This window comes from Silene latifolia, chromosome 4 (genome assembly GCF_048544455.1).
Source record: "Silene latifolia isolate original U9 population chromosome 4, ASM4854445v1, whole genome shotgun sequence".
NCBI classification, from domain to species: Eukaryota; Viridiplantae; Streptophyta; class Magnoliopsida; order Caryophyllales; family Caryophyllaceae; genus Silene; species Silene latifolia.
The window spans coordinates 70,499,692-70,512,580 of record NC_133529.1 but is presented as its reverse complement, the minus strand read 5'-3'; the positions used below and the strand labels follow the sequence as shown (position 1 = coordinate 70,512,580).

Sequence of the window (12,889 nt, the reverse complement as noted above, 5' to 3'; positions counted from 1 at the left end):
ACCGTTTATTCCAAGGTGACCCTTGAAACCATGCATACTTCCATCATTCATCCATATTCTACCACATTTTTGTCATCAAAGGGAATGGGCACAAAAAAGAAATCAATTTGAGTTCAATAAAATGAAAAGTGAAAGAAAGTTTGCAAAAATGCATCAAAAGAAAAGAGGAGCAAAAATAGACTCCTAAGCTTCAAATACAAGGCACCCTCGTTACTAATTGGGGTGACTTTGAAAATGTTCAAAAAGAAATGCAAAAAGTTGAAAGTTGTCAAGTATTGAAATGCCAAAAAATCAAAAAGAAATGGCAAGAAAGTGTTCTCAAATGTCAAATGCCACAAGAAATTGGGGGGAAAAACAAAAACAAAAGCAAACTCCCAAAATGAAACTCAATTACTATCGATCCCTTTATCCATCGTATCCATTTTTGTGCATGGTAGAGAGGGGACGACCCTTCTTCTTGTCTAGGCAAGAGGGGGAATTCCGCGATCCTCCAGTGTTTCTAACACCATAGGGAGTCTATTCTTGACAAAAGCATTTAACGATTGAGGACAAAGGTACCCTAGCTTGACACAACTTGGAGGTGATTTATTGGTATCCTTCTAGGCTTAGTAGTTTGAAGAAATTGCATCTATGAAGGAGTGTATACCCTTGAATTGCTTCCCTTGTAGATAATTTCCGCCACTTAGATGAGGAAAGTGGCTATTCTTTTGTAGATGCATCCATTACTTGATTTTGTGTGCTTAATGTTTGGATGTGTCGCCATTTTGGCAAGACCCACCTTGCCTTGCAAGAAGGCATCCTACCTCATGGTTGTCTTGTTGTGAGTTGAAGGGGCGGAGTGAGACCCGCTAATTGTCTCATATCGGCTATGTTATTAGGTTAGTTTAAATAAAGGTCTAGTTTTTGTCACCTCTTTACTCGGGACGAGTAAAGGTTCGGTTTGGGGATATTTAATGTGAACATTATTTGCGCACATTTAGTCCCCTAATTGGACCTATTTTGCATACTATTATAACATTTTATGGCCATTTTATCCGTCAAAACCTTCCTATTTGCTTTTCTATCGCATTTCATATGTTTTGTAGAAAAGGAGATAATAAGGCGGAAATTCCCGTCTTTCGTGCATATTTGGAAGCTTATTGATGATATTAGATGGACTAGTATGAAGAGGAGGCAAGAATGATGACCAAAGATGTAGGAATAAAGTGTATGTAGAAGGACCAAAGGGTTAAAAGTAAGAATGACGAGAGGGAAGGCACTTCATGAAGAAAATGGCTCGGAACGCAAACCAAGAGTTGCTCCTTTAGCTCTGAAAATATGTTAGATGGAACGGCGTCGAAAAATCAAGTGATCTAGGCTTTTGAATCACTCCAATAGGAGTCCGGATGAGAAAATAACGTCCGTTTTACAATCCGAGGTCAAACAAAGAAGTCGTTCAGAATCCGCCCGTCTTCGCAGGAATCCGCCCGTCTTCCCCTAATCCGCCCGGATTGTCCCCAATCCGCCCGTCTTCCCCTAATCCGCCCGGATTGTCCCCAATCCGCCCGTCTTCCCCTAATCCGCCCGGATTGTCCCCAATCCGCCCGTCTTCTCCTCGTGGGAAAAACAAGAAATTTCATCGGAGGAGAATCCGCCCGGATTCTCTACAATCCGCCCGGATTCCCCCTCGCCAATCCGAGCGTCTTGCCCAAGGATCCGCTCGGATTCCTTAGCCCAGATCCGGCCGTCCCGACTCCCATCCGCACGGATTTCAGACAAAGACGTTTTCATTCCTCAAGCATCGATAAGAGAAGCCCTTCTCTCGGATAATCCCGAGTCTCCTTGCTCAACTTAAAAAGTGTAATTACTAGTTTAGCCCTTAGTTAACCCTAATGCATCCACCTAATTTCCACTATAAATACCCCATTTGTAATAATCAAATCATCAAGTTTTATGAGATATCCTTTTATGTTGTTTTAGAGTAGAAAATCCTTCTTTAGATTAGATTAGGAGTAGATTAGAATAGATTACTCTTTAATCTTTCCACAAATTACACATTAATCTCTCTTTAATTATTGTTCAAGTTTATTATTCAAGTTTATTATTGGGTAATTGAAGATTATTGGGTTATTATTGGGAGATTGACAACCTTCCATCAATCATCAAGTTTCTTCTATTATTCTTTGCTTTATTAATTGGATCATCTCAAGTTTGGTATAATTCCTTTACTCTTTAATCTTTATTGTTCATTTCTTCATTCTATTATCATGTTTATACTTGTTGTGATGATTGACACCATTAATGACATGTTTCCCATGATAATGAGTGAGTAGTTACTTAGCTAGGATTAGTGGGTAATTGGGGGAAACAAACATGGGATTGATTCATGCTTAATCTAATATGTTCACATGATTAAATTGCTTGCTTGTTGTGATGTCAACTTTATGCACATGTTGTGTTTGATGAAATGCCAAGCCTATGAATCCTTGCATTTACAACCATCTCTTATCTACTCAACTTGACTTGTAAGATATAAACCAACTCGAGTCTTGTTAGACCATGCATAGAATTTGATTAGGAGGAAAGTAAGTCGACTTGTAGGTGTTGTACAATCTAATCGATTCGGCTCCGGGACCCAACTCTTCCTAAGAACCGTAAGACATAACCCAACTCGGTTCCTCCACAACATTAATTGCTTGCAACCTTGTAAACATGTTTGTATGATCAACACCATGAATCCCCCATGACCCCATGATATCCTAGCACTTTTAATCATTTGTTTACATCTTTCCTTTTATTGTTTGCTTTACTTTATTGTTTGCATTAGTCTAGACACAACTACAAACCCAACCAAATTGTGACACTAGCATAAATTGAGATAGATAGACTTAGAACCCAAAGCACACCGTCCCATGGATCGACCTCGACTTACCGCTAACTAGTTGTTTGTTGAGTATTATAAATGTGTTTGATTGGATGAGTGACGACATCGTCCACATCACCTCCAATGCCCAGTCTTGTGGCAATGATGGCATTCCATGTTTTCATTCTTGCTCTTTGTCGCGCCTGATGAGTTGCTCGACTCACCAGGCCCACTCTTACCTGAACCCGACTTCTTAAACTTCGCCTTACCTACTGCTAGGTCTGCTTTAGCTTTGCCCTTACCCTTGCCCTTGTTTGACACAACGAGAACATCCTGTTTCATACTCCCACTGAACTACATGTCCTTCTCGGTCTGTACGAGAAGGGAGTGCAGTTCATGGGGACTTTTCTTCAAATCATTCATATAGTAATTCGCTCTAAAGAGCGCAAAACCATCGTGGAGTGAATGAAGCATGCGGTCAATCACAATGTTCTCGCTGATTTTACAATCAAGCGTCTCCAGCTTCTCGACATTCTCAATCATGCTGAGAATGTGTGGGCTAACTGGTTGGCCCTTCTGGAGTCTCGCATCAAAGAAGCGAGTGGTATGCTCATAGGTCACGATTCTCGGTGCTTTTGAGAATTCCTTAGTGAGCGTGGTGAAAATCTTGTTTGCACCTTGGGCTATGAAGCGTTTCTGCAAATTGGCTTCCATTGCAAAAATGAGTACGTTTTTAATCGCACCCGCTTCCATACAGAAATCGTTAAACTTGGCGATCTCGTTAGCTCTAGCCGTGGGACCTGGGTTTGGCGGGATGGGCTCAATTAGATATTTGAGCTTTCCGTCAGCAGCGGCAGCATTCCGTAATGCCGCCTCCCAGTCCGCGAATTTTGATCCATCATTCTTCAGTCGAGTAGACTGATTCATCTGATTCATGAAGATCCGAAGCTAGGACTCACGGTCCAATGTGGCACTTGGCATTGGGTCGTTAGTAGGACCAGCCATTTCGTTATAGCAGTTTAAATGATCGTGTTCTACACTGAAAAAGAAAGAAAAACAAAAACGAAATAAGCAACTCATTGAGGTGATTTAAGTCTATTTAAAATTCATTTTAACGTGTAGACTCATTGCACTTGCATAATTGATCTCCCTCAAGAATAATACAAGTGATCCCAAGACTCAATTTCCGTAAATTGATAAGCCAACTGTTTAGCTAGTTCTTCCGTAAGAACTCTTGGTCGATAGATTTCCGTAAATCCTATCTATAGTCCACCATAATCACAGGATCGTACGAGTGACCATAGTGTTGAGATAAAATAAGTCAATCAGTTCCAACTTACCCGACGTAGAAGGGGTCATATTATGCCTACCGACGAAGAAGGGACTCATTGGAGTTTGACCTATAAAGACTATTCTCAATTTTGGTTTATACGAGGAAGATCCCATCAACTTAGTTTAAATTCATTTTAAGTGAACGAATAACTAGCAACTGCGTGAATGAATTAATTTAGATGATGGCTTAAATCGTGTGACATATGAATGTCATGGAAAACTAACGCGTGACCTCTATATGAGTCAGTTTTCATGCAATTATTAGGTGGTTTGGTTTTTAGGCGGAAAATGATGCATATTATCGTTACGAAAAAAAATAAAAGAATGCAATACGTAAATAAAATTCCTAGTGTGGCATATCCTAGTAAAAAGAACATAATACAACTTTGGAATCCACCGTTGGACCCGAGAAGCTTGTCTTGATGTTCCATCTTTGTCCATGCAGCGGGAGTGAGCATCCGATCTCCATCTTTAGTCTTCTCAAAATTACAATTAAAATTTACAAAATATAAACCTATTTACATTCTAAATAAAAACTGTAATAAAAAAATAAAAATGGAGATACGAGATCTCAAAATACAACCAAGACCGTGTTCCATCATTACGGTAACACGTTCTACTAAGGCCACACTAAGTTACAACCGTTTGTAAAAATGAATAAATACGTAATAAAAGGCATTCAACAATAACGATAAAAAAATGCATCAACTAAAATTTAAATTTATTCGTGACATAATTCCGTAATTATGTTAAAATTAATCCAAACCACCTTTAATGATTAAAATTATGTGACAAAACCGCTTTAATCAACTTAATTTTAATCCGTGATAATCCGTTACTTTATATCGTTTTAAAGTAACTAAATTGTACGTGGGTGAACCGTTTCACTATCAAGCGAATGCATAAATCCGTATTATGCACATGTTAAGGCCAAAAAAAATAAAAAAATCAAAAGTTTTTTTTTTTCTTCACGTCTGCCGTGAACAGTACCACAAAATTTTTTTTTTTTTTATTTAGGAGCTGAAATGCCGAGAGCTCAAAAAACAAAGAAAAACAAAAAAACCAACGGTACATATGAAAACCGAGAGCCTGACCAAACAAAAACAAGGTCGATTTGTTAAAACCAATTGCAATTTAATCTAATCCGTATAGAATTGAAACTACAATTGATACAACTTTAACATATTGCAATAATTATCGATTAAAATTACAATATGCAAAGAGCGAAACAAAAACAAATCAGCAACAATGCAACCGTGTAAACTGGACACGGTTCCCAAAGCATAAAAACAGGCCGTGACAAAAATTGCCGAGACCTAAACAGCCACACGGTTTAACACATTTTTTTTTTATGCAAAAAAAAATTATCGATTTGATAAAAACCAATTGCGATATCACCTAATCCGTATAGATGAATTTGCAATTGATAGATCTTTAACATATTACAATGAATATCGATTAAAAAATAATATGCAAAGATCAAATCGAAAACAAAAAAAAAAAAAAACAAAAACAAAAGGACATGGCACAGAAATCAATAAAACAGCCGTGCAAAAACAATACACGGTTTTCAAGGAAAAAAAACAACCGTGCATCAAAAAAAAATTCAGCCGTGTGGATTTTATGCAACAAAAATTAATCGATCCATTTCGTTTGATGAAAATCACATAGAAAAAATTACGTGGCCTCGCTCTGATACCACTTGTGGGGTAATATCCGTATAATACCCTTAAATTATAGGACTATAACGTAAATTTAATATGCAAGTTATTGTCATAAACGAAAAACAACAATGAAACGATAAAGATTAAGAATCAACCTCGGGTCCTTTGTAGTGCGGCGTAAAGAACAGAAATCAACAGAGATTTCCTCCTAATCGTTGCACCCAGGACCGTCTGAGACTATGCCCTTGTGCTAGAATTACTCTCTAATTGACTTGCAATATTGAGAGAGTTGTTATGTGAGTTTTTCCGATGTGAGATCTGAATTTTGAGAGGCAATGTTCTCAAAACCCTAATTTTTTTAGCAAATGAGTGATTCAGTTAGAAAGGAGGAGAAGCTCTCCCTTTTGTTCTCTCACTCGGCCAACCGTGAGCCTACATGGGAAAGTGGGCTTCCACTTCCTCTTAATTTTAACTCGTGGTCAGGTTCGTAAAATGCTGAATGTATATGACGCGGTTTTATTATAAATCGTCATCGGTTATCGGTTATTAAAACATCAACTAATAACTCGGATTAGTTGAAATATTAATACATGTCCGACAAAGACAATATTGTATAATTAATTCAATATACATTAATTAAATATAACCGTTTATATTTAATTTACGAATTAACTGCTTAATTCGCCTTAGCCAATATTATTTAATCCGTGTTAAATAAAATATCTCGACATCGCATTTTGACTAATTACTAGTCAAATAACTCGGACTAACTGCTTAGTCAATTTTCTGGCATCAACATGACTGTATTTTCATACCGTCACATCTCTCAAACGTATCCTATAGGTGTGACTTTTAGGGACCAGTTGATCACCGCCATCTGTATGACAATAACGTCAAACTTATCTAGCAAGCCAATCGTTATTGATAAACGTGGACCAACTGATTATAATACAAAAGTCTACCCTTTGATCCTTTTAGAGATTTATAAGTCCTTGCACTAACTGTAAAGGACACCAGCCCCAACTACATGGATATTATCTACCATGAAGGGAAAGCCAATGTTGTTGCAGATGCCTTGAGTAGGAAGAGTGTACATTCTTTATATACAGCTCTATCTTTGATGAGGTTGAGAGATGAGGTGGGGAAGTTTGGTATACATATGATGTAGAGAGGAGATGATGTGGGAGATTTGACAGTACAGCCCGATCTTTATGAGGATATTCGTGGTAAACAGGCTTTGGATCCTAAGATGGTTGAGTGGAGAGCTGGAGTAGAGAAAGGGACAGTGTCTTGATTCTCCATTCATACAGATGGTAGTTTGAGGTTCGATGGTAGGTGGTGTGTCCCTAATGATGAGGAGCTGAAAAAGACAATCATGACAGAGGCACATTGTACACCGTATTCAGTACATCCAGGTGGTGACAAGCTATACAAGGATTTGAAGAACACGTTTTGGTGGCCTGGGATGAAGAAAGAAACAGCTGAGTTTGTGGCCCGTTGTTTGATATGCCAGAGAGTTAAAGGGGAACAGCGGCGACCACAAGGTAAGATTCAGTCTTTAGAAGTAAAGTGGGAATCCATTTCTATGGATTTTATCGTGGGTTTGCCAAAGAGTCAACAGGGTAACAACATGATATGGGTAATAGTGGATCGACTGGCCAAGTCAGCTCATTTTGTGCCAATGAAAGATACATGGACTAAAGCACAATTAGCTATGGCCTACAGGAAGAATGTGCTTAAGTTACATGGAGTCCCTAAGGACATAGTGTCTGACAGAGATGCGAGATTTATCTCAAGGTTTTGGAAAGAGTTGCAGGAATCTTTGGAAACAACTTTGAAGATGAGTACAGCTTTTCATCCTGCGACAGACGGTCAGACTGAGAGAACAATCAAAACTCTTGAGGATATGTTATGAGCTTGTATGAGGGACTTTGGTGGTAGCTGGGAACAGAGGTTGGATTTGATAGAGTTTTCTTACAACAACAGCTATCACACTAGTATTGGCATGGCACCGTTTGAGGCTTTATATGGGGAGGAGATGCAGGAGTCCGATTTGTTGGGACGACAGTGCTGAGACAGTAGTTCTAGGACTAGAGATGGTACATGAGATGGTTGAACAGATTAAGATGATCAGGGAACGGATGAGAGCAGCTCAGGATAGGCAAAAGAGTTATGCAGATCTATCACCGGGATATAGAGTTTAAGATTGGGGATAAGGTTCTTCTGAAAGTGTCTCCTATGCGTGGGGTTATGAGATTTGGGAAGAAAGGCAAGCTGAGTCAGAAGTTCATCGGTCCTTATGAGATCTTAGAGCGAGTTGGGGAAGTTGCTTATCGTCTGGCTTTACCTGCTGCGTTAGAGAGAGTGCATAATATGTTTCATGTATCGCAGCTGCGGAAGTATGTGAGTGACCCGTCACATGTGTTAGAGGCAGAGAGCTTAGAGCTAGATGAGTCTTTATCATATCTTGAGGTACCTAAGAAGATTCTTGATCGGAAGGTTAGGAAGACTAGGAGTGGTGAGACAGTCTTGCTTAAGATCCTTTGGTTTAACCACGAGACTGAGGAAGCTACATGGGAGGCAGAGGATGCTATGAGAGAGCGTTATCCTTTCCTTTTTGATCAGGTATGTATGGTTACGGGGACGTAACCTTGTTTCTTTTAGGGGGGTAGGAGATGATCGCAAAGAGTTTTTATGAGTTTTATACCCTTTTTTATGTTGTGTGGGCATGGTTGTTGTCGTTGAGTCGGGTTGAGTTTGGGTTAGTAACATGTTTTTATGTTGAGTTTTGTTTTGGTTGTTGAGTCGGGAATGCTTAGTGTGTGTCTTTGTTTTGTTTTGGATTGAACTTCGAGGACAAAGTTCTTTTTAAGGAGGGAAGACTGTAATACTACGTATTTATGAGTCTTGGGGTACTCTATCGAGTAGGCCTTACTCTGTCGAGTAAGGGCGTGTTGCGGAATAAAATAGTTTCTGACCTGTTGGGTACTCGATCGAGTACCGTGGATACTCGATCGAGTAAGGGGGCACTCGATCGAGTACCTTAGCTACTCGATCGAGTAGCCGGTTTACGGGGGTTGTTTTCTCGGATTTTGTTAATAATGCGATTAGAGTATATAATACTTCCGTCATTGTTCCTAAATCACTTTTCAAAACCTAATCACTGTGAGAAGAGAAAGCAAACTACGTTATTAGCTTTAATCGCATTGTTGGCAAATCCCGGAGCTTGGAAGGTCGGATTTCACTTTCCTTTATACCGTTGTGATCCTTGCGTCAAGGGTAAGACCTATATACCATTTTTATGATGTTTCTTTAAAGTTGGTTAAACCCTAATTTGGGGGATTGGGGGTTTTTGTTGTTTGTATGCTTGGTAGTGATTATGTGTTTGTATATTAGGAGGATCATTCGTAGAGGATGCTTTTTGATATCAGCTGTGAGATCGTCTGATTGTTGTGCTTTCCAGGTAGGGTCTCCCTACTCAGTATTACTTACATAATGTGTGGTGATTGTGCTGTAGTAAGTGTGGTTGATTGATTCAGACGGTTGTGCTTATACATTGTTGATAGATTCAGACGGTTGTTGATATTGTGATTGTGATTGTCTGTCTATGGTTCTTGAGATGCGTTCTCGGCTGAGTGGAGTCACTTGAGGAAGTGGCTTCACGCCCTAGTTTCGCCCTTCGTGGAACCCGCCACGGAAGGGGATGTGCACATTAATGGGACAGGGTTATCGCTCGGTATGATGAGCGGGGATTTGGTGGTTACGGCTACGGTCCCCCACTGGCAGGGCTGGTCGAGTGGACAGTCGGTGACGGAGATGGAGTGGAGTGGATGATTGTGTATGATTGTATGAGCTGTATTGTTTACTGTTCTGTTGGTTATATAATTTATGTAAATAGTACTGACCCCGATTATTGTTTTAAAACCTGCGGTGATCCATTCGGGGATGGTAAGCAGATATTGAGCAGGTATGAGTTGAGTACCGGGATAGCTGGGATGTGGCACGATCTGATGATAGAAGTCTTCCGCGGTAGCTTAGTAGTTTTCAATAATATTTCAGTTAGATCAGTAAACAGTCAGTTTGAGAATATGTATTTGTACTTTTGGTTTTGGTTTTGAGATTGTAACCTTTCACTAAGTATTTCTATTTTAACGTTGTTTCATAATTGTTTATTTGATTATCATTACCTCGGGTAACCGAGATGGTAACATCCTTATACCTGGGTGGTCCTGGTAAGGCACTTAGAGTATGGGGGTATTACAGTAGTCCTCGGGCATATCCATGACAAAGAAATCACATGGTATGATTAGCTTCCCAACAACCAAGGGTACATCTTCAATCACGCCAATGGGAAATTTAACCGACCGATCGGCTAGTTGAAGTGAAACTCTAGTTGGCTTCAAATCTCCCAAATCAAGCCTCTTGAAGATTGAAAGTGGTATGAGGCTCACACTAGCCCCCAAGTCACACAATGCTCTTTTAATAGCCACTCCTTGGATAGAACACGGAATTGAGAAGCTACCCGGATCTTCTAGATTATTTGGAAGCTTGTTGGTGTGAGTAAGAATAGCACTACACTCCTTAGAGAGGTTGATGGTTTGCACCTCTCCATTCTTCTTTTTCAAAGTGACAAGATCCTTAAGAAACTTACCATATGATGGAATTTCGGTAATCATATCAAGGAAAGGAATCGTGACATTCGTTCCCTTCAAGATCTCAACAAATTTCTCATATTTCTTTTCAAGCCTAGGCCTTGCAAGCCTTTGTGGAAAGGGTACCGGTGCTACATACTCCCTTGGTGGTGGAGTACATTCTTTGGCTTTAGTTGTAATTGGTTCATCTTGCTTTGGAGGATCAACCATCTCCACCTCCTTTGACTTCTCCACCCTAATTTTACCTTCTTCCACAACTTCAACCGGGTGCTCTTTCAATACTTCACTAGACACCCTTTTCCTCTTCCACTTAGGAGATTTCTCAACCTCCACCAATTGCCTTCCACTCCTCAAAAATACCGCATTCATCTCCCTTGGGTTAACCGTATTACCCGGAAACTTCCCCGGATTTTGAGCCAATTGACTCAATTGTTGAGAAATTTGGGCTACGTGAGTTTCCGTAGCTTTTTGGGATGCTCGTATTTCATTATTAACCCGACTTTGTGAGGTAATGTGGTTATCAAGCTTTGAGTCGGCTTTTTGGTTTGCAATCACCAATTGTTCAAAGGCTTGTTCCCAAGAAGGTCTTTGAGGGGTTTGAAAGTTTTGGTTTTGAGGTTGGAAATTTTGGTTTTGTTGTTGATTGAAATTTTGTCCCTTGAAACCCCCAAATGGTTGTTGGTTTTGAGTGACAAATTGTTTTCCTTGGAAACCGGGTGGAATTTGCCTTTGGAATTGAGAGTTTTGATTGAACCTCTGTTGTTGTGGTGAGGAAGTGGTTGGGTTTTGAATGTTTTGTGAAGCATAAGACAAGAAAGGATGAGCTCTTTTTACATTGCCAAATTGGTTGTTGTTATTGTTGAACCCTTGCCTTGCACTCGTGGATTCCCAAACTCCATTTGCTTGCTCATAGCATTCCTCTTGGAGGGGTGAAATCAAGGGACACCCAATGGGAGTGTTCCCTTGTTCCCCACACAACTCACAAGACAAGACTTGCCTCATATCGGAACTTGGGGGTTTTGAATTTAGCAAAGCAACTTGTTGGGTGAGTTAATCTAGCATTGCCTTAACCTCCACATTCAAAACCGTGTTAGAATCCTTATTCTTGCCCTTTCTCAATTGCCTCTCACTTCCCCATTCCATAGTTCGTGAGGCCATCTCTTCAATTAGCTCCTTTGCCGCTTTATGCCCCAAAATGTCTAAGGCACCTTTTCCCGACCCCGCATCTAATGAAAGCCGAAGGTCTTGGGTCAACCCTTTGTAAAAATTGTTCACTAGCTCGGCCTCGGAGATGCCATGGTGGGGGCATAACCGTTGGAGTTTCTTATACTGTTCCCATGCCTCATATAAGGTCTCATCCTCTTCTGGAGTAAAGCTTTGTAGTTCACTCTTGAATTTTGCCGTTCTTGAGGGTGGGAAATACTTGTTCAAAAATGCCGAAGCCAACTCATCCCATGTCTTGAAGGAATCTGGGTCACAATTCTTTAGCCAATCCTTGGCCGAACCTCTAAGTGAACGGGGGAACAACCTAAGGCGTACCGCATCATCGAAGACCCCATTCGACTTGTACATATCACAATTTTCAAGGAAGTCATTTAGATGATCATTTGGGTTCTCCAAGGGTCCTCCTCTAAATTGGTTGTCTTGAACGAGGTTGAGCAAGGCATTTTTTATCTCAAAATTATTAGCTTGAATTCTTGGCCTTTGGATGCTTGGGTTTACTATGTGCTTAGGAGCCATAGTCTCTCTTATCGGAACCGGATCACCCATGATATTAGATTCTTCTACTAATACTCCAAAAGGATTCTCAAACGCTTCAATTGTTTCTTGTTGATTACCTTCTTCTACCGGTGGTGTATCTAAAAAACCCCTTCTTCTTAGAGAATTAAGTCTTCTTGCCGTGGCTTCAATTTCAAGATCAAGTGGATATGTTGGTTGACCTCTTCTTCGTCGCCTACTCATGCAAAAGACCTAAGCACTTGAAAGAAAGGATTAGTAACAAAGGACTTAGTCTAAACTAGAATAAAAACGATTAATATCTAGCCGTACTCCCCGGCAACGGCGCCAAAAACTTGATGGTATCAAGTTATACCTCGCAAGTGCACGATATGTCGATGCACACTTTAGAGGGTCGATCCCACAAGGAGTTGGTGGACTACTAATCGTCTTAATCCACGAGCTTAGCTAAGTCGGAGAAAATAAGGATGAATTGATTAACTAAAGGCTAGACTAAAGAGCAAGATATAAAATTACTAATTAAATTCTAAAATAAAGAAGCAAGCAAATTGGTATGGTTTTACTTGATTGGTAAAAATCCTAGGGCGTTTGTAAGCGGCAAACAATCATGATTAACATATTAATTCCGTCAAATAGTCGTCAAGGGGTAATTAGCTAGGGGA

At 40.0% G+C, this 12,889-nt stretch overlaps 1 protein-coding gene and 1 non-coding gene across 2 annotated transcripts; one reads left to right on the top strand and one right to left on the bottom strand.

Annotated features, from left to right (window-relative positions):
* Window positions 1-10,079: 10,079 nt before the first annotated feature.
* On the bottom strand, window positions 10,080-10,859 carry LOC141651631 (uncharacterized). Its single transcript, XM_074459333.1, has one exon. It carries the CDS (start codon window positions 10,857-10,859, stop codon window positions 10,080-10,082), a length of 780 nt encoding a protein of 259 aa, XP_074315434.1.
* Window positions 10,860-11,781: 922 nt separating this feature from the next.
* On the top strand, window positions 11,782-11,888 carry LOC141653940 (small nucleolar RNA R71). Its single transcript, XR_012547530.1, has one exon. It is a non-coding gene; the product is annotated as a small nucleolar RNA R71 (small nucleolar RNA).
* The last annotated feature ends 1,001 nt before the right edge of the window (window positions 11,889-12,889 follow it).